Genomic DNA, 20,542 nt, shown 5'->3' with positions numbered 1-20,542 from the left:
CATCATCAAGGTGAGGGTAGGGGGGGGGGGACATCATCAAGGTGAGGGTGGTGGGGACCTCATCAAGGTGAGAGTGGTGAGACCTTATCAAGGTGAGAGTGGTGGTGGGGACCTCATCAAGGTGGGGGTGGGGGTGGGGGGACATCATCAAGGTGAGGGTAGGGGGGGGGAACATCATCAAGGTGAGGGTGGTGGGGACCTCATCAAGGTGAGAGTGGTGGGACCTCATCAAGGTGAGGGGGGTGGGGGGGGGCAATCATCAGGGTGAGGGTGGGGGGGTGGCTGTAGGGTGGGCTTTGTGGGGTGGGCTGCCTCCATAGGATGATGTCTATAGGATGATGCCTATGGGATGCTCCCATCACGACCATTCAGCTTTGGCAAGGGGTGATTCCCATGCAGTGATGCTGAGGCTGTTATTTTTTATGGGGGGGGGGGCAATAGGTGACACCCTCATCGAAGGTGGTGGGAGACCTGGCCCAGTTCATGGTGCAGAATGGGCTGACCCGGGAGGAGGCGGAGGCACGGGCAGATGAGCTCTCCTTTCCACTCTCCGTTGTTGAGTTCCTGCAAGGCTACATTGGGACCCCCCCAGGGGGCTTCCCTGAGCCCTTCCGCTCCAAGGTAGGGGGGCTGATGGGGGTAATGGGGGGTGATGGGGGTAATGGGGGGTGATGGGGGAAATGGGGGAGCTGATGGAGGTAATGGGGGGTAATGGGGGTAATGGGGGGTGATGGGGGTAATGGGGGGGCTGATGGAGGTAATGGGGGGTGATGAGGGGTTGATGGGGGTAATGGGGGGTAATGGGGGTGGTGGGAGGCTGATGGGGGTAATGGGGGGGCTGGTGGGGGTAATGGGGGTGAGGGGGGCAGGGGGAGGTTGATGGGGGTAATGGTGGGGTGATGGGGGTAATGGGGGGGTGATGGGGTAATGGGGGGTGATGGTGGTAGGGGGGGCTGATGGGGTAATGGGGGTTGATGGGGGTAATGGGGGGTTGGAGGGAGTAATGGGGGTTGATGGGGGTAATGGGGGGGTGATGGGGTAATGGGGGTAATGGGGGGGGCTGATGGGGTAATGGGGGTTGATGGGGGTGGGGGGGCTGATGGGGGTAATGGGGGGGTGATGGTGGGTGATGGGGGTAATGGGGGGGCTGATGGAGTAATGGGGAGGTGATGGGGTAATGGGGGGGATGATGGGGGTAATGGGGAGGCTGATGGGGTAATGGGGGGTGATGGGGGTAGGGGGGGCTGGTGGGGGTAATGGGGGGTATGATGGGGTAATGGGGGGCTGATGGGGGTAATGGGGAGGCTGATGGGGTAATGGGGGGGGGCTGATGGGGGTAATGGTGGTTGATGGGGGTTGGGGGGCTGATGGGGGCAATGGGGGGGTGATGAGGGTAATGGGGGGCGGCTGATGGGGTAATGGGGGTAATGGGGGGGTGATGGGGTAATGGGGGTTGATGGGGGTGGGGGGGGCTGATGGGGGTAATGGGGGGCTGATGGGGGTAATGGGGACTATGGGGGGTGGTGGGGGTAATGGGGAGGCTGATGAGGGTAATGGGGGGTGGTAGGGGTAATGGGGAGACTGATGGGGGTAATGGGGGGTGATGGGGATGGGGGGGGCTGATGGGGGAAATGGGGGGGGCTGATGGAGGTAATGGGGGGTGATGGAGAATGATGGGGGTTATGGGGGGGGCTGATGGGGTAATGGGCTGATGGGGGTAATGGGGGCTGATGGGGGTAATGGGGGGCTGATGGAGTAATAGGGGTAATGGGGGGGTGATGGGGGTGGGGGGGGCTGATGGGGTAATGGGGGGCTGATGGGGTAATGGGGGGCTGTTGGGGTAATGGGGGTGCTGAGGGACACTGGGAGGGAATGTGGGGCACTGGAAAGGATGGAGGGCTGGTTGCCGTGGTTGCTATGGCTGGTTGCTATGGCTGGTTGCTATGGCTGGTTACCATGGCTCCCATCACCATAGCAACCTCAGCATCCCTTCTCCAGGTGCTGAAGGACCTTCCACGCGTTGAAGGGCGCCCGGGGGCTTCTCTGCCCCCCCTGGACTTCGATGCCCTGAGCCAGGAGTTGGGGGCACGCGATGGGGCCCCCCCCAGCCCCGAAGATCTGCTCTCGGCTGCTCTGTACCCCAAGTTTACGCTGAATTCCGGGACTTCACCTCCAATTTTGGCCCCGTTTCATGTCTGGGAACCCGGCTCTTCTTGGAGGGACCCACCATTGCTGAGGAGTTTGAGGTGGGCAATGGGGGTGGAAAGGTGGGGGGGGGCTGGGTGGGCAATGGGGGGGAAAGGGGGGTGGCTGATGTTTATAGATGGGAAGGGGCTGATTTTACCCCAAGGGGGTGGGGTTTATTTGGGGGCTGAGGGCTCCTGGTGGTGGGGAGGGGCTTGCAGTGGCATTGGGGGGGGGCTTCAGTCCTTATCTGCACACCTGGACGTGCACCTCGGCCGTGCACACCTTGCACACCTTGCACACATTGCACACATTGCACACATTGCACACTTTGCACACCTTGCACACCTTGCACGCCTTGCACACCTTGCACACCTTGCACACATTGCACACTTTGCACACCTTGCACACCTTGCACACCTTGCACACTTTGCACACGCAGGTGGAGCTGGAGAGGGGGAAGACGCTGCACATCAAAGCTCTGGCGCTGGGGGATCTGAACGCCGCGGGGCAGCGCGAGGTTTTCTTTGAGCTCAATGGGCAGCTGCGCTCCATCCTCGTCAAGGATACCCAGGCCTTAAAGGTGGGGGGGGGTGGAGGGGGGTGGAGGGGGATGGGGCCATTTGGGGGGATGGAGAGGGGGTTGGGGGTACGTGGGGTTGGTTGGGAGGGATATAAAGGGAGACAGAGGGGGTTGGGATGTGATGGGGACCATGGAGGGGGGTTTGTGGGGTCATGGGGGGCTGTAGGGACTTTAGGGTGTCCTGGGTGATCTCTAAGGGCTGCTGTAAAGAAAGGCATCCTGTGGTTGGGATCATTGGGGGTCCTGGGCAGTACAGAGAAGGGGAGGTTGTGGATGTCCTGGGGGGGTCTGGGGCCATTGGGGGGGATGGAGAGGGGTTTGGGGGTACATGGTGTTGGTTGGGAGGGATATAAAGGGAGACAGAGGGGGTTGGGATGTGATGGGGACTGTGGAGGGGGGTTGTGGGGATATGGGGGGGCTTCAGGGTCTGTTCTGCATGGTTCAAAGGGTAATTTGCTGCCCCCCCCCCCCCCCAGGAGATGCACGTGCACCCCAAGGCAGACCGCTCAGCCAAGGGCCAGGTTGGAGCCCCCATGCCGGGGGAGGTGGTGGAGGTGAGGGTGAAGGAGGGGGATGCAGTGGAGAAAGGAGCCCCTCTGTGTGTATTGAGCGCCATGAAGATGGAGACGGTGGTGACGGCGCCCAGGGGGGGAACAGTCAAACGCATCCACGTGCGGCCTGGGATGAGCCTGGAGGGGGACGACCTCATTGCTGAGATAGAGTAGGGGGGGGGGGCAACCACTAACCCCCCCCATAGACCCTCACACATCTCCCTCCCCTCCCCCCCCCTTCATACAGCCCCTGGCACTTTAAGAATCCCCCCCCATGTCTCTGGAGGTGATGCAGGTTTGGGGTTGCCCTCCCCCTTTACCCCCCCCCCAACAGGAGGATTAAGGCTCTTGGGGGGGGGGCTCATCTCATTTTAGGGGGTTTGTCCCATTTTTCACCCTGTTTCTGGGGGGTCCACCCCATTTTTTGTGAAGTTCATCCCCTCATTTTGGGGTAATGACCCCCCCCCTCATAGGGGCGCGTCACTGTATTTTATACTGGGGGGGTGCACCCCATTTAGAGGGAGCTTTCATGGATCATTCCTCTGGGGGGGGGGGGGGCGCATCCTCACCCCAGTTCTGTGAGCATTTGACCCCCTTCTATGGGGGGGAATCCACCCATTTCAAGGTGGAGGATTCACCTCTTTTAGGGCATCTCGTGCCCTCTGGGGGGGGGGAATCTCATCCCCGTCGCACTCTTCACTTTATTTCTTCTTGGGGGGGGGGGCTGCACCTAATCTAGAGATCTGGAACACACTGATAAGGGGGATGCTTCACCTTTTGGGGGGGGGTCCTAGTATACTAGTATACCCCCCTCCCTCCAACCTTAGCTGGTAGGTGGGGGTTAGACTTAGATTCCCCCCCCCCATTAATTTAACCCCTCCCTTCTTACTTTAACCCCCCCCTTCTTACTTTAACACCCCCCCCCCTTACTTTAACCCTGCCCTGGAAATGTGGGGAGGGGGTGTGCCCTGCCATGCTGCCTTAAAGGGGAAGCAGCGCTTTCTGGAGGGGGGGGAGCCGACACCCGCCCCCCCTCAGCTGTTGCTGCCCCAGATGTTGATGCCAAACACCCTCCCTTCAAACCTCTCTGGATCTGGGGGGTGGGAGCACATCGATTTGGGGGGGGGGGGGGGAAGGTTTACCATGTACAGAGTCTGTGACCAAAGGCTGGGAAAGGACTGGAATTAGGAGTGAGGGTCGTCATCCCCCCCCCCCCACCCTCCTCCATGGGAACAAACCTGGAAGGCTGGAAGGGAGGGGGGAAGGAAGGGGGGGGGGCTCACCCTGTTGCCCCCACCCCGTGTGCCCTCCCCATCGGCCCCCCCAGCGTGGAGGGCAATAAAGACTGGACTAACTGCCTTGTCTTAAAGCCTTCTGGGGGGGGGGGGGGGGGGGGGGGGGGGGGTACGAAGGCTGTAGGGGGTCCTCACCTTCCCCCCGTGCTGGGAGGTGTCCTATCCCGCGAGGACCCCTTAGAACGGCCGGGAGGCTCTCGATGAGCACGGAAAGCTTTATGGGGTGGGGGGCTGAGGGGTCCTTCCCCATCAAACAGCACCTGCCCCCTCCCCATTATAGAGCACCAGAGGGGAGGGGAAAAGGGGAGGGGGCAGAGCAGGGGGCGGGGCCTGCCTGAGGGAGGGGCGGGGCTTCGGCGAGGGGGCGGGGCTTTGGGGTGGGCAGAGCCAATGTCCGGTGGGGGGCGTGGCCTATTGGGGGCAAAATGGGCGGAGCTTGAGCCACAAGGGGCGTGGTCTGAGCCGCAAGGGGGCGTGGCTTGAGCCTCAATGGGGCGTGGCCAAGGCTCCACGTGTCCCTATGGGGGAGGCAGCATTCGGGGCGCCATGGGGGGCTGGGGGCGGGGTTGGGGGGCGGCGGCCGCGGCCGCTTTCCGTGCCAGCTTAGCGAGGAGGGGGCTGTGGGGATGGCGCTGGCGGAGATGGGCCAGGTGGGCGTCCTGGCTGTCCGCCGTCCCCCCGCATTCCTCGCAGACGTAAAGCTTGGCTCTCCGCTCTTTGTAAGCGTAGCGTTGAGCCACGCCGTGGATCTTCTTCAGGTGGGATTCCAACGAGCAGCGCTGCGTGAAGGCTTTCTCGCATAGGCTGCACTTATAGGGACGGACACCTGCGGACGGGGGGGGTGGGTCCGATCAGCACCGCCTTTACCGCTCCCATCTCCAGCCAATTAGACTCGGCCCAGCCCGGCCCGGTTCGACCCGGCTCACCACCCCCCCCCCCGGCCTGGCCCCCAACCCCCCGGCCTGGCCCACCCCCTCGGCCCGGCCCGGCCCGGCCCACACCCCCCTCCAGGCTCGGCCCAGTCCCCCCCGGCCCGGCCCGGTCCACGCCCACTCCGGCCCGGTTCGGCCTGGATCGACCCGGCCCCCCCCCCCCCCCCACTGACCCATATGGATGCGGTTCGGCCCGGTTCGACCCGGCTCACCACCCCCCACCCCGGCCTGCCCCCCCTCCCCCCCCCACCGGCCTGGCCCACCCCCTTGGCCCGGCCCGATTCGGCCCGGTTCGACCCGCCCCCCCCCCCCCCCCCACTGACCCGTATGGGTGCGAACGTGGCGCTTGAGGTCGAAGGTATCGTTGAATCCCTTCCCGCAGTAGGGACACAGGTGCCGTTTCACTTCGCTGTGACACTTGAGGTGCCGGTTCAGCATCCGCTGGAAGCCGAAGCTCTTCTGGCACACGGGACAAGAGAACAACTCGCCCCCCCCCGAAGAGACCCCCCCCGGGACGGGGATACCTCCGGCTATGGGCACCACCACGGGGAGGGAGGCTCCGATGGGGCCTGGGGGGATCTGGAAGCAAATAAAGGGGGGGGGCGTTGAGGGGAAACCCCAGACTTGGGGATCCCCCCCCACCCACCAAGTCATGGGGGACCTCCAATCACAGGGACCCCCCCCACCCCCAATCACAGGGACCCCCCCCCAGTCACAGGGACCGGCCCCCCCACCCCCAATCACAGGGACCCCCCCCCAATCACAGGGACCCTCTGTCACCAGGAACCACCAGTCATGGGCATCCCCCTCCCCCCCAATAGGGAACCCCCCCACCCTCCAATGGTGGCTGCTGCCCTCCAACGATGAAGCCCCCCCCCAAACATAGGGACTCCTGATAAGGGAGCTCATAGAATCACCCCCTTCCCCCCCCCGCCCCCCACCATTTATAGGGTCCCTTTCAACTTATTGTGCCTTCCCCAATCACGAGGACCCCCCACATCCCCCCCAGCCCCCATTCTGGGTACCTTCCCTTCCCCCCCACGCTCCAGACCCTCCACTTCCATACACCCCCCCCCCCACCTCCAGCCTTACCTTCCCTTTGGAGTGCAGGAAGGAGCCGTGTGGGGCATGGGAAGGGGTGGGGGGCAGCGGGGCCGGGCTGAAGGTGCCCCCCCGTAGTGTCATATCCAGGGGGGAAACGGGGGATGTGGGGGCTTCTGCCACTGCTGGTTCAGGATCCCTGCGCAGGGGGCAGCCCCCCAGGCAAACTGGGGGGGGGGGAGGGGACAGGTCAGGGGGGTGGGTCCTGGACCCAACCTTAGACACAGCACCACCCCCCCCCCATCAGAATTGGGACTATCCAGTGGGGAATTGAAGCAGCTCCTAAATGGAGACCCTCAATTGAACACTGCCTAAATGGGGACCCTCAATAAGCAGCCCCTAAATGGAGACCCTCAATTGAAGGCTCCCCCCTAAATGCAGACCCTCAATAAGCAGCCTCTAAATGGGGACCCTCAATTGAACACTCCCTAAATGGGACCCTCAATAAGCAGCCCCTAAATGGAGACCCTCAATTGAACACTCCCTAAATGGGACCCTCAATAAGCAGCCCCTAAATGGAGACCCTCAACTGAAGGCTCCCTAATGGGGACCCTCAATAAGGCCCCCCTAAACAGAGACCCCCTGAACACCCCACAAATGAGACACCCCCCCAAATAGCGAACACCCTATGAGTCCCCATCAATGGACCCTCTACAAATGGGGACCCCCAGATGGGACCCCCGAGCAGGGACTCTCCAATTGAAGACCTCTAATCCCACCTGTCAACTGAGCCCCCCCCCCACCCACATTTCCAGTCCAAGCCCCCCCCCCCTCTCATTTCCCCCCTCCTCCACCCCGGCTGCACCGGGGTCCCCCAACTGGTTGTGCAGCTCCAGCTGTGGCGCCCCAAATTATGGGGTTCAGGAGGGTGTGGGCCCTGAGGGGGGTGGGTGGGGGGAAAGGAGCAATGCCAGCTCCTCCCCTGGGGGCCCGGCAGGGACACGGGCATCCTGCTGCCCCCCATGGTGTCCCCTTGCTCCCTAAGGGACTGATGTGCTTGAAGACCCCCCAGCCTTCCCCCATATCCCACCCCAAAGTTGTCTAATGACCCCCATGTCCCCTAATGACCCCCATGTCCCCTAATGACCCCCCATGTCCCCTTCCTTGTGCCACATATCCCATCTCACTCACCATCCCATGTCTCCCCTTCTTGTTCACCCCCCCCCTCAGCCTTCCACCTCCGTGTCCTGTTATCACTAACCCTAACCCTAACTCTAACCCTAACCCCCACCCTATTACCTGGGTGCCCCATTCCCCCCCCCCCCCCCCCCCACCTCCCAGGACTCCATGTTCCCCTTCAGGTTTGTGCCCCCCCCCCCCCCCATGTACTCATGTGTCCCCCCCTCGGGGCAGGGATGGGTAGGGGTGGGTGGTGACCGCGTGGCTTCAGCCCCACCTGGGAGGGGTTGTGCCCTGGGCCTGTCATTAGGGGGTTAATCACCACCCAACGCTTGTTTTGGTGTTTGGATGGGGGGGGGGGGGGGGGACGGTGGTGGTAGGGACAGGGATTAAACAGGGGCCCCCAAAAACTCAGTCCCCTCTGGGTCTCACTCCCCCCATTACCTGAGTGCCATCCCCATCACCTGGGTGCCCCCTCCCCCATCACCTGAGTGCCCCCCCCCATCACCTGGGCGCCCCCTCCCCCATCACCTGGGTGCCCCCTCCCCCATCACCTGAGTGCCCCCCCCATCACCTGGATGCCCCCCCTACATCACCCGGATGCCCTCCACCTTCCCCCTCCCCACCTCCCCCTCTCCCCCACCTCCCCCACATCACATTAGTGCCCCCCCCATCACATTGGTGCCCCCCTCCCACCTCACCTGGGTGCCCCCACCTCCCCCCTTCCCCCCCCCCCCCCCAGGCCTTTCCCCACGTACTGGGGACGTAGATCTCGGCTCTCTGCTCATCGGGCAGCTCGCTCCAGTTGCGTTTGGCCGTGGCTATGCATGGTTTCTTCACCAGGAAGGCGCGTGGCATGGTGGGCAATGCCCCCCCAGTTGATCCCAATGGTGGGTAATGGACCCCCAGTTGTTCCCAGTGGTGGCCAATGGACCCCCAATTGATCCCAATTGATCCCAATGGATCCCCAAGGCCTCAGCTGGAGCCCAGATCCTGGCTTCGTTCTTAATCCCAACTCCTCGTGCAGCTTCAGCCCCGGAACCCCCGGCCTTCCAGTCTGCTTCAGTGGTAGATCCTGAATCTTCAGTCAGTTCCAGTGATAGATCCCAAATCCTGGCTCAGTTTTGGCACCGGATCTCAGATTTCCATTTGGTTTTGGCTCTGGATCACAAGGATTTGGTCAATTTCAGCACCAGGTTCCAGATCCTCAATCTGTTTTGGTGGTAGATCCCCAATCCTCGGTGGCTTTCAGCTCCAGATCCCAGATCCTTGGTCAATTTCAGCTCCAGATCCCAGATCCTTGGTCAATTTCAGCTCCAGATCCAGAATCCTTGATGACTTTCAGCTCCAGATCCCAGATCCTTGGTGGCTTTCAGCTCCAGATCCAGGATCCTTGGTCAATTTCAGCTCCAGATCCAGGATCCTTGGTCAATTTCAGCTCCAGATCCCAGATCCTTGGTCAATTTCAGCTCTAGATCCAGGATCCTTGTTCAATTTCAGCTTCAGATCCCAGATTCTTGGTGGCTTTCAGCTCTAGATCCAGGATCCTTGGTCAATTTCAGCTCCAGATCCCGGATCCCCGCTGTTTTTTGGCAGCGTTTCCTCACCCCTCTCTCCCTTTTGATCCCAGATTCCAACTCTTTCAGCTCCAGATCCCGGATCCTTGTTCAATTTCAGCTCTAGATCCCAGATCCTTGATGACTTTCAGCCCCAGATCCCAGATCCTTGGTCAGTTTCAAACCCAGATCCCAGATCCTTAGTCAATTTCAGCTCCAGATCCCGGATCCTTGTTCAATTTCAGCTCCAGGTTCCGGATCTTTGGTGACTTTCAGCCCCAGATCCCGGATCCTCGATGGGTTCCAGCTCCGGTTCCCGCAGCCTCCAGCCCCTCGTTGGTATCACTGAGCAACGAGGCTCAGCGCATCACCTGCCTTGTGTTGCTGCTCGGGTTCCTCTTATTGACATCGGCTGCTTTTCACCCTTCCCAGCCGTGTTGCTGTGCATCACCGGGTGTCCCGTACCGGCTGCTCAGTGCCGGCTCTTCACCGCTTGTCCCGCCCCGGGAGGGTGTCACAGCGACCGGAGGGACCGGTTGAACCGGGGTAGAGTTTGGAGCCGGTCGGGCGGGCGCCACGTTGGGAAATAACGGGGAGCCCCCGCCCCGGCCCTGGGGATGCGGTGGGGAATTGGGGACATGGGGTGGGGGGGATATGGGAGTAGTGTGAAGGTATGGGGAGACCTGGAGGGATATGGGGAAGGGGGAATGGGGGGGACATGGGAGTAGTGTGAGGGTATGGGGAGACGTGGAGGGATATGGGGACATGGGAATGGGGGGGATATGGGAGTAGTGTGAGGGTATGGGGAGACGTGGAGGGATATGGGGAATGGGGATATGGGGAATGGGGACATGGGGACATGGGGGGGACATGGGAGTAGTGTGAGGGTATGGGGAGACGTGGAGGGATATGGGGAGATGTGGGGACGTGTGATATAAAGGGACAGAGGGGGCAAAGGGGGGACACGGTGACAGCATGGAGGACTTTGGGGACGTGATGGTGTGGGGGGGACACTGGGGGGGATATGGGTGCGGGGACACGGACGGGGGAATGAGGGGCAGCGGTGGGGGTGGATGGAAGCACACGGAGTGATGGGGGGGGGGGGCTCAAAGGGGAGATATAGGGGCACAGATGGAGCGGGGCTAAGGGGATCTGACGGGATATATGGCTGCACGGGCTGCACCGAACCGGGGCGGTGTCACCCTGGGGGATGACGGAGGGGGGGGACGGGGACGCGGGGGAACCGGCCCGGCCAGCCCTGAGTCACCGCGCCGCACCCCGGGGACAGGGACGAGCCACCCCCAGCGCCGGCTGTCACCCCCAGACCCCACGGCAGAGTCATATATACACACATACACACATACACACATACACACACACACACATACACACACACACACATTCACACATACACACATACACACACATACACACACACACACACATACACACACACACACACATACACATACACACACACACATACACACATACACACATACACACATACACACACATACACACATAACACAGCTGGGGTGTCGCTGAGGGGATACAGGGGGTCTGTGAGGGGCTATAAGGGGGCTATATGGGGATATGGGGGCTCTATAGGGACAAGCGGGGGCTGGGAGGTCGCTGAGGGGCTACAGGGGGGGGTCTGTGAGGGGCTATAAGGGGGCTATAAAGGGGTTCCGGGGCTTTATAGGGACAAACGGGGGCTGGGAGGTCACTGAGGGGCTACGGGGGGCGTGTCTGTGAGGGGCTATAAGGGGCCTATATGGGGATATGGGGGCTTTATAGGGACAAACGGGGGCTGGGAGGTCGCTGAGGGGATACAGGGGGGTCTGTGAGGGGCTATAAGGGGGCTATAAGGGGATATGCGGGCTCTATAGGGACCAACGGGGGCTGGGAGGTCGCTGAGGGGCTATAGGGGGTCTATGAGGGGCTATAAGGGGGCTATAAAAGGGATATGGGGGCTCTATAAGGACAAACGGGGGATTGGGGGCCGCTGAGGGGCTACAGGGGGTCTATGAGGGGCTATAAGGGGGCTATAAAGGGGATATGGGGGCTCTATAGGGACAAACGGGGGATGGGGTTCGCTGAGGGGCTACAGGGGGTCTATGAGGGGCTATAAGGGGGCTATAAGGGGATATGGGGGCGCTATGGGGACAAACGGGGGCTGGGAGGTCGCTGAGGGGATACAAGGGGGTCTGTGAGGGGCTATAAGGGGGCTATAAAGGGGATATGGGGGCTCTATAGGGACAAGCGGGGGCTGGGAGGTCGCTGAGGGGCTACAGGGGGGGGTCTGTGAGGGGCTATAAGGGGGCTCCGATAGTATATGGGGGCTTTATAGGGACAAACGGGGGCTGGGAGGTCGCCGAGGGGATACAGGGGGTCTGTGAGGGGCTATAAGGGGGCTCCGAGGGGCTATAAAGGGGATATGGGGGTCTATAGGGACAAACGGGGGCTGGGAGGTCGCTGAGGGGATACGGGGGGGGGGGTCTGTGAGGGGTTTTAAAGGGGCTATAAGGGGATATGGGGGCTCTATAGGAACAGACGGCGGCTGGGAGGTCGCTGAGGGGCTACGGGGGGTCTATGAGGGGCTATAAGGGGGCTATAAAGGGGATATGGGGGCTCTATAGGAACAGACGGCGGCTGGGAGGTCGCCGAGGGGATACAGGGGGTTTGTGAGGGGATGTAAGGGGGCTCCGAGGGGATATGGGGGCTCTATAGGGACAAACGGGGGCTGGGAGGTCGCTGAGGGGATACAGAAGGTCTATGAGGGGCTATAAGGGGGCTCCGAGTGGCTATAAAGGGGATATGGGGGCTCTATAGGGACAAACGGGGGCTGGGAGGTCGCTGAGGGGCTACAGGGGGTCTGTGAGGGGCTATAAGGGGGCTGTAAGGGGCTATGGGGGCTCTATAGGAGCCTACATAGGGAGCTGTATAGGTTCCATAGGAGCTCTGCGGGCTCTATGGCGCTGCAGAGACTCTATGAGGGACACGGGGAATGCACGGTGGGGCTGAAGGGGGCTCTGTGGGGACTATAGGGCGGATATAGGGAGGCTGCGAAGGGCTGTACCGGCCCTATAGGAGCCATAGGGCACCGAGGGGGCGGGGCTATGAAGAGGGCGGGGTAATCACTTCCGGTGCGGCCCGCAGCGCCATGTTGGGGCCTTGGGGGCGGCTGTTGGCGGCCCTCAGCCCACAAACCTCTTCCGCTCCCCCGGCGCTTCGTTCCGCTCCCTGCACCGTTCCCCCCCCTCCGCCCCACGCCACCAGGTCAGGCCTCTCCGGTTTCCACTCCCCCCTTCCCCCCATTATCCCCAATGGGTCCGTCCCGTAACCCGCTCCCCCAGAGGGAACGCGTGCTTTGCGGAAATGGGTCCCCCTGGGAAACGCGATCCGCTTCACTAGCGTTCCGCCCTCGCTTTGGTTCCAACGGCTTACGGAACTGGAGGAGGGCGACCCCGGGGAGGGGGGGGGGGGGGTGTCCTCAGAGGGGTGGGGACGTGTCAGCTGTGTCACCATGGAGGGCTGTGTGTCCCCCCCCTCAACAGCCGCTCACCCCCCTACAGGTGGAGCTGCTGCAGCTCGAGTTCCCCCGTGAAGCATGCGGGGGTCCCGGGGGGGTCCCGGCGGTATACGAGGCTCTACTGGAGCTGCTGACTCTGCCCCACAACCCTCCGGGTCACCCCCGGGCTCTGCTCCTTCTGGCCACCGTCACCGTCCTATTGGCCACCGGCACGGGGGGGTCCGTGGGGGTCGTTGCCCCCTTTGTGACCCTCCTGCTGCAGGAAGCCGAGGGGGTGAAGCAGGGGGGGGCCCGGCGGCAGCAGCTGAGTGTCTGCGGGAGCTGCTGAGGGGCCGAGGGACCCCCCCAGGATGTTGCCTTGTGGGGCTCGGAGGGCCCTGCTGGGTCGCTTGGCTGTAGCCTCTGCCATTCAGCCCCTGGTGCTGCTGCTGGTGGAAGGTGAGAAGCTTTGGGGGGGGGGGGGGGGATGAATCTTATGGGGGGGGGGGGGGCTCTGCATTGGTAATGGGGAGGGTCTGGGGGCTGAATTTGGGTGATGGGATCCCAGTGTTGGTAATGGAAAGGATCCATAGGAATCCCATTATGGGTGGGAGGGTGGAGGGCATCCTTTAGTGGGATTAGAGATGAATCTTAGGGGGAATCTATGGGGGGCGGGTCTGCATTGGTAATGGGGAAGGTCGGGGGACTGAATTTGGGTGATGGGACTCCAGGGATCCCCACGTTGGTAATGGAAAGGATCCATAGGAATCCCATTATGGGGTGGGGGGGAAGGGGATGCAGGGCATCCTGTGGTGGGATTGGGGATGAACCTTATGGGGGGGAGGGCTCTGCATTGGTAATGGGGAGGGTCTGGGGGCTGAATTTGGGTGATGGGATCCCAGTGTTGGTAATGGAAAGGATCCATAGGAATCCCATTATGGGGGGGGAGGGTGGGCATCCTTTAGTGGGATTAGAGATGAATCTTAGGGGAAATCTATGGGGGGGGGTTCTGGCGTGGCGTACTTTGCAAGCAGGGCCCTGCGTGTGGTCTGTGATGGGCTGCTGCCCATCTGACCACCCAGCTCAGTAACCCCTCCCAGCTCGGGGCTGCGTGCTGGGATAGGGGCCTCTCCTCTGCTCCTGCCCCCAGGCACAGCAGTGGGGCAGTGCTGGCAGGCGGCTGAGTGCCACCATGTTGGACTTGTTGGAAATCAGTCTGGACTGTCATCGGGAGTCGCTGTCAAACAACAAACCTCTGATGGCCCATCAGACTGAAGATCCGCACCCGGCAGCAGGATGTGGCTGGATCTACCAGCGCTGAACTGCCTCTCTTTGCTGTCTCTCTGTCCTTCCTTCCCTTTCTTCTGTCTTTACTCTTGGTCGTCTTTCATTCTATGGTTCATCAGAGCAGCCATGGCCTATAAGAACGGCCTCTAATTGTAATTAGCCCATATTAACCCATTAGCCAATGTTACCCCCAATTGGTTGTTGTTAATTGTTAAGAAATCCCTCAATGAAATCCATATCTATTATTCCCCTCAGTTTGGAGGTTGGAACCCTTTGCTTTGGAGATGGGGGAAGATTCCCCCCTTGAAAAGCACAGAGTGAGAGCAGACGTAGATAGGAAGAGAGATGGGATGGGCAGCATCCATTCTGCACTCAGATGCTGCTTGGTCTGCATGCTTCTCTTCTGCTTTTAATGAAGTTCATACATGAAGATTATATATGAAGTTTATATATGAAGGCTGCAGCAAAGTGTCTCTGCTATGGAGCCCTGGAGGGGGATAGAGATGGAAAAAGGGGGAGAAATGGCAACTAAAAGCAGAACACTGATGCCAAATGGGTCAGCAAAGTGTATAACCCCAAGGAATAAAAGGGTGAACCCCTTTCAAAGGCCTGAACCCAAGGACCAAAGATTGAAGCCCTTTTAGATGCACCCCAATGCCCAGTGGTGCATCCCTGTCACCAAACCCTGAGCCCCAGCGCTGTTAGTTGTGGCTTTAAGGCCCCTTCCAGCAGTGTATGGGGAGAGCAGCTTCAGGGAAGCCAAGGCTGCAGTGGGTAAGGGATGTGAAGGGAAAAAGGGGGACAAAAAGGCTCTTGATGGGTTCTCTGCTCTCTGACTTGGCTGTCTGGGATGGGGAGCAGAGCAAACACCCATGATTCAAGAGGAAACAGAGTCCTGCTGTTCCACCTGCAGCACCACGAGTCTATGGGGCCGGATGGGATCCATCCATGAGTGCTGGGGGAGGTGACAGCTGAGGCTGTTGGTGTCTGTTGGTCTGCACTGACTTCAGCAAAGCCTTCCACACCATCTGCCATGGGGGGCAGAGCTGGGTGCTGGGCTAAGGAAGCCAAGCGGTGTTGGAAGGAGGCAGGGATGGGGCAAAGACCCCCCCGGGACCCCCAGAGGGCAGCGTGGAGCAACGCCGGCTCCGCAGCGGACAGCAGTTGGGTTAGAATAGGGGAAGAGCTCGGGGGGGGGCTTCTCAGAGCCCCCCAGCACCCACAGCAGCTGGGCCTGGGCTGCAGGGGTCAGGAGGAAGGAATGGGCAAGGAGGTGGTGTGGAAGGGGAGGGATGGGATCCAGCGAGGGGCTGCTATGGGGGTCCCCCCTGGGATTCTGAGGTGCTCCATCATTGGGAGCCCTGGAGGTGGTGCCATGGGGGGGATCCTTGGGGTCTGGATCCCACAGTGCTGTGCCAAGGGGACCCTTGGGATCCAGCAGTGCTTTACCAGGGGAACCCTTGGGATCCAGCAGTGCAATGCGGAGCGGATCCCCAGCATGCAGTGATGTGACAACACTGGGACCCCCGGGGTCTGTAAGGGCTGCGTGGCAGGGAGGTGCATTAGAAGGGAAAGGGGTGCACTGGGATCCAGAGGAGCTCAGCCCCACGGTGACACGAGGCTGCCCAGGGCTGTTGGGACCCAGTGGATCACAGTGTGAGGCTGGGCCGGGATCTGGCAGCAGGTTGTGGAAGGAGCCACCTGCAGACATAGGAGATGCTCCAGGATCTGGTCCAGCAGCACGGCAGGATTCAACAGGATCTGATGAGAAAGAAAAGAGATGGGGGTGAGATCCTCCATCCATACAAAGATCCCCTGGATTTCCCCCACCCCCACCCCCCAGCCCTCCATAAACCCATGGGACCTGATGGGGTGAAATCAAGGTAGACTACATCTACCGCTCTCCCCCCGTCCACCCAGCTAGTGACATCTTCATAAAAGGCCACCAGGTTGGTCGAGCACGACCTCCGCTTGGTGAACCCATGCTGAGGACTCCTGATAACCTCCTTATCACCCAGTTGTCTGGAGATGGCATCCAGCACAAGCTGTTCCATCACCTTCCCTGGGACAGAGGTGAGGCTGACCGGCCTATAATTACCCGGCTCTTCCTTCTTGCTCTTCTTGAAGACTGGGCTGACATTGGCCATCCTCCAGTCTGCAGGCACCTCCCCAGTTCTCCAAGACCTCTGATAGATTACAGAGAGCAGCTCAGCAACGACCTCAGTCAGCTCTCTCAGCACCGCAGATCACCCCATCAGGTCCCATGGATTGATGGACCTTAATGTTTTCTAGGCACTCACGGGCCATCTCCTCCCTGACTAAAGGGAAATCTCCCATTCCCCGGACTCTCTCATTAACCTCCAGGGTCTGGGATTCCTGAGGGAGAGCCCTTTCACTAAAGACAGAAGCAAATGATCCTGCGGGGTTAGGAAAGGGCACAGCAGAGCAGTCAGTGAGGAGCACAAGGCAGTGAATCGCAGCACGAGCCATTGATTGCCTGCACTGATGATGTTCTGCAGCCACCTCCATTGAGATGTGCGTCCTGAGTGCGGATGGAAAGTGAAGGGAAAGGAGGAGCAGGGGATGGAGGGGCAGGAAGCGCTTGGTGCCGGCGGGAGCAGTTCCGGGCCATGGCGGCATGGCGGCGCCGGGAAGGTGATCGGAGCTGAAGGAAGGTGTGTAACATGTCCTTGCTCTGGCTGTCAGTGAGCGGGACGAGTCGGGGCTGCAGTTCTGTGCTGGTGTTTGTTGCTGGGACCGGCTGCCTGAGCAGAATGGGGGCAGCGAGAGGGAGGTTGGACAAGCGGCAGCATCAGGAGCACGGCCCGGTTCTGCTGTGCTGATGGTGCTGTACGGCTGTGGGTCCCCACTGAGGGTCGGTGAGGCAGCGTGGCCCCGTGTGTGGACGTGGGATGTAATGAGAGTGAGTGGATGCAAATGGAGTCGGAGGTGTTACAAGGAGAGGCTCTGGATTGGAACAGGGAGAGCAGAGCTGGTGTGTCCCAGCAGGCAGGCGTAGTCAGGTGCCCTTTGGAGCCTGCTGTTCTTGGTGCTGAGCTCAGGAGCCCCATCAGATCAGCGTGGTGCTGCGTGCTGCGTATGGCAGCGCCAAGAGATTCCCTTGTGGGAGAAGGGGGAGGATGAAGGAGGCCGAGGGCCCTTTGCTCAGGGCCAGCCCGTCTGTGGCCTCTTGCTGACCGGAGAGAAGAGCTGCCCGCTGGGCACAGGCAGTGCCTTCTGGCTCCCGTGCCGTGCCCTGTCCTCCAGCCCCCTCCTCATGCCATGTGGAACACCAGTGCCAGCAGTGCCAGCAGTGCGGCCGCCATGTTAGAACCCTGGCCACAGCCGTTACCTTGGTCACCGTTGCCCAACGCAATGCACTCGCCTCTTAGATCTCTGGCCGATAACAGCCATGTGGGGGCCAAAGAGAGCGAGGCTGGAGGAAACCCACCATTTAGCTGGGGAGATGGTTCCGGGGACCGCGGGGTCGAAGAGGAGGAGGAGGGGGCCCATTGCCAGCACCATCAGGCAGCAGACAGGCAAGGGAGCCCATTGCCATCGCGCCTGGACCAGGCGCGTGACCACCTCCGTGGAGCCCATGGAGGTGGATCCACCTCCAGATGAGCCCATGGAGGTGGATCCACCTCCAGATGAACCCATGGAGGTGGATCCACCGGAGGACGAGCCCATGGAGGTGGATCCGCCCGATGCACAGCTGGCCTGGCACCACACCACCGTGCCAGGCCCTGCAGCAGTACCACCTCAGCTGCAGCATCGCTGGTCCAGGCGCTGGGCTCCGTACCGTCTGCGCGGCCCCCGCCCCCGGCATTAGCCGGGTGGCTTCATTTAACATCAGCTCCTCCTTTGAGACCTTGCGGGCCCCCGGTTCCATCTGAACCCTGTTTCTATTGTTGTTTTTATTGTTGTTTTTATTGTTGTTTTTATTGTTAGATTTAGTTAGTTAGGATTAGGTGTTAGGATTAGGTTCTTGTTCATGTTTTTTAATTAGGAGTAGGTTATTGTTCACGTTTTATTGTTAGGTGTAGGTTTCTGTTCCTGTTTTAGAGTTAGGCGTAGGTTAGTGTTCGTACTTAGAGTTAGGTGGGGTCCTACCAGCAGCTGGCAGCAAAGAGCGCTCACTCGGTAAGCACACGTCTGCTTTCTCACCCAATGCCATGAGTGCTGCTCCATGAGTGCAGAGGTCTGTGACATCTCCGATGGATGGGATTTGCATCTTGTGACTTCTCTGTTGCAGATTGTCGAGGAGCAGAGCGTGAGTGGCTGTGAAATGCAATTGGGAAATGCTTCATGGAAACAGTCCGGAGCTGTGTCTGGAGCTTCCTGCATGGCTGTTGTAAGGTAGGTGTGCCTTACTGTAAGCGTGTGCTGAAGCAGTGTTGGTTAAGCACAGCTCACTCCTCTGTCTTCAACAGATCAGCTTTCTGCACTCTTTATTTCTGTGTCTGGCGTTGTAGAGCACAGCAGCAGCAAGGCCGTGAACACGTCCACAACCAGGTACGTGAACATGGGTGACTTTAATGGCTAGAATAACATTGCTGTTAGAATTAATAAGGCAGTGGTCACGCATGTGTGCTGGAGCTCAGGGATAGGTTTATTCTTGCCTGCTGAGCTTTTCCCTTATTTGACACCCACCCATCCTCTCTTGCTTCTCTTCCCTTTCAGTTGTTAGAAAGCTCCCTGACTGTTTCCCAATTGATTCTTGCAGGACTCAGAGGGTTTTGAGTCTAAGACGTGGGAGATGGTGAAGAAACCCAAGGCTAGTGCTGCTCAGCTGAGAAGCAAGAAGGAAAGCAAAAAGAAACGATAAGGGCTTGAGCAGGAAGGCACAAAGGACAGCAGAATCACCTGGAATGCTTCCTCAGAGGTGCACCAAAGGACACACACTGCATGGTCTGGTTTTCAGGCCTGGCCGTGCTTTCCCTTTCGTGGACTGCGGAGAGGAACTAAGGAAGCTTTGTCTTTAGTCATTACCAGTATCCCAACTATTTGATTTCATATTGAAATGTATTTTTGATGCATTTTGCATCTCTCTATTGCAAATAAAAGCGAAACAAACATTTGAATAGTGGTGCTGCCTCTTTCAGTAGCTGCTCAATACAGTGCCTGGCTCGGGCTGGCAATCTCAGGGTCATGATGTGGTCGGCTTCACGTCCCTCCTGGAAATGGAGCTGCTTGTCCCACGTTTCCGTGTTGGTGTTCCCAACTGGTGGCCTTTCAGCCCATCTGGAACTGCTGGCGATGAACTGAGAGCATCCCTTGTTCTCCGAGGGCTGAGAGAAACAAAAGCAGTGTGGGAGGAAGAAAGGTGTCCCTGCGCCTTGAGCTTGTCTCTATTCTGTACTTCTGTAGATACTGTATATCTAGAGCTTGTTCTTTGAGAATGAAGACTGCTTTGTTTGATGTGTGGTTTCTGGCCCTCATTTGTCCTATTAATGCGATACAACTGACAAACTTGTTTGTGTTTAGGTTGTTTGTATGCTCTATTTCTTATTTTCTCCGTATATGCACTGTCCCCATGATTTCGTGTGCATGTGATTAATTCACACGACAATAAACAGAAGAGACACTCTCCATTTCTTAGGAATGATGCTTAGGTTCAGGTACAGATGAGCTTCTTAGTTTTAGAGGCTTCAGGCTTTGGAGACTACCTTGGTTTGAACAGCAGAAGGCATCAGTGTTCACTTCTCAGCAGCACCAATCTACAAACCTGAGTAATAGCTGCTTGTTGCTCTGTTTCTGCAGAGCCTCGCAGCTCCCCGTGCACTGATTACAGCCTTTGGAAAGGCAGCCAACTCACTTTCCTTGGGAAGCCACACAGATGTGAACCGTAATAGCCCATTGACTTTAGAGATGATTGAACAGGACTCTTTGATTAAAGGATACTGTCAGATGCGTGTCTGCCCCTCTATTATCTGGTGCTCTGTGTTGGAAGCTTGAAGCTAGCACATCTTGCTCTGCCGTTTTCTGTGTGTCCTTTTCCAGTTGGCAAGCTCTGACTGCTAGAACCCAAGATGCTAAAGCAATATTTAGACTCAAACGCATTTAATGAAAGGAGGCAATCTGTGTGTGTGTGCACTTTCTCCAATGAGACTGGCACTGTTCCCTCGTGTCTTTACCAGATAACTAGACTTTATTTCCCATGGCTGAAATATGATCTGTCATCTGCCCTGAAGGAAACAAGCTTTATAGCTCAGGATTCCTTGTTAGTCCAGGTGAAGAAAGCTTTGCCTTCGGTGCCCTGCCTGGATTTTGGTCTTGGTGTAAAGGCTCTGACTGTGACATTCTGACTGCTGTTTTGAGGCTTACCTTTTGTCTCGCACGTGATAAGGATGAAAATTTAGCAGAAATACCTTTTCAGTGGTTTAATACATGCTGGTGATTCTGTGATATCTTTTTCTG

General features: G+C 59.1%; 4 protein-coding genes across 12 annotated transcripts in view; 2 read left to right on the top strand and 2 right to left on the bottom strand.

Moving 5' to 3' along the window:
• The window catches only part of LOC146757672 (pyruvate carboxylase, mitochondrial-like), a 45,766-nt gene extending 42,135 nt beyond the window's left edge, over nt 1-3,631 (top strand). Inside the window, 5 exon segments of the mRNA XM_085520713.1 lie at nt 442-621; nt 1,999-2,143; nt 2,146-2,246; nt 2,627-2,767; nt 3,244-3,631. Coding sequence (XP_085376839.1) covers nt 442-621; nt 1,999-2,143; nt 2,146-2,246; nt 2,627-2,767; nt 3,244-3,492 — 816 coding nt within the window. The 3' untranslated portion in view covers nt 3,493-3,631.
• The window catches only part of LOC146757669 (uncharacterized), a 321,308-nt gene that overhangs the window by 289,812 nt on the left and 10,954 nt on the right, over nt 1-20,542 (bottom strand). The window lies entirely within an intron of this gene.
• On the bottom strand, nt 4,778-8,655 carry LOC146757671 (putative transcription factor Ovo-like 1). Its single transcript, XM_085520643.1, has 4 exons — nt 8,524-8,655; nt 6,638-6,813; nt 5,869-6,124; nt 4,778-5,439 (listed from the first exon to the last, which is right to left on the bottom strand). The coding sequence occupies exons 1-4, from the start codon at nt 8,621-8,623 to the stop codon at nt 5,132-5,134; spliced, it is 840 nt and encodes a 279-aa protein (XP_085376769.1). The 5' UTR covers nt 8,624-8,655; the 3' UTR covers nt 4,778-5,131.
• LOC146757670 (uncharacterized) lies at nt 9,359-19,206 on the top strand. 5 transcript variants are annotated; one of them, XR_014936057.1, is made up of 7 exons: nt 9,359-9,493; nt 9,573-9,867; nt 12,900-13,294; nt 13,986-16,797; nt 18,378-18,481; nt 18,556-18,637; nt 18,849-19,206. XR_014936057.1 is itself a non-coding variant. In XM_085520647.1 (5 exons), the coding sequence occupies exons 3-5, from the start codon at nt 18,312-18,314 to the stop codon at nt 18,948-18,950; spliced, it is 354 nt and encodes a 117-aa protein (XP_085376773.1). In that variant the 5' UTR covers nt 9,755-9,867; nt 12,900-13,294; nt 13,986-18,311; the 3' UTR covers nt 18,951-19,206. The 5 variants fall into 4 exon arrangements, 1 of the variants encoding a protein (XP_085376773.1); XR_014936056.1 differs by lacking the exon at nt 9,359-9,493 and having other exon boundaries at nt 9,519-9,656; nt 9,754-9,867; XR_014936058.1 differs by lacking the exons at nt 9,359-9,493; nt 9,573-9,867 and adding an exon at nt 12,464-12,603.

The sequence above is a fragment of the Coturnix japonica genome, chromosome 20 (genome assembly GCF_054131305.1).
Source record: "Coturnix japonica strain WE chromosome 20, WE-NBRP24, whole genome shotgun sequence".
Lineage (NCBI taxonomy): Eukaryota > Metazoa > Chordata > Aves > Galliformes > Phasianidae > Coturnix > Coturnix japonica.
The sequence above is the reverse complement of the archived record's forward strand: the minus strand, read 5'-3'. Positions and strand labels throughout refer to the sequence as shown.

Coding starts and splice junctions, on each gene's coding strand:
- LOC146757671 (XM_085520643.1), bottom strand. CDS start 8,623: ATGCCACGCGCCTTCCTGGTGAAGAAACCATGCATAGCCACGGCCAAA. Junction 6,125..6,637: donor TCCTGCACTCCAAAGGGAAG/GTAAGGCTGGAG, acceptor ATTTGCTTCCAG/ATCCCCCCAGGCCCCATCGG. Junction 5,440..5,868: donor CCACGTTCGCACCCATACGG/GTCAGTGGGGGG, acceptor CCCCGTCCGCAG/GTGTCCGTCCCTATAAGTGC.
- LOC146757670 (XM_085520647.1), top strand. CDS start 18,312: ATGAGTGCAGAGGTCTGTGACATCTCCGATGGATGGGATTTGCATCTT. Junction 18,482..18,555: donor TCCTGCATGGCTGTTGTAAG/GTAGGTGTGCCT, acceptor TGTCTTCAACAG/ATCAGCTTTCTGCACTCTTT. Junction 18,638..18,848: donor GTGAACACGTCCACAACCAG/GTACGTGAACAT, acceptor TGATTCTTGCAG/GACTCAGAGGGTTTTGAGTC.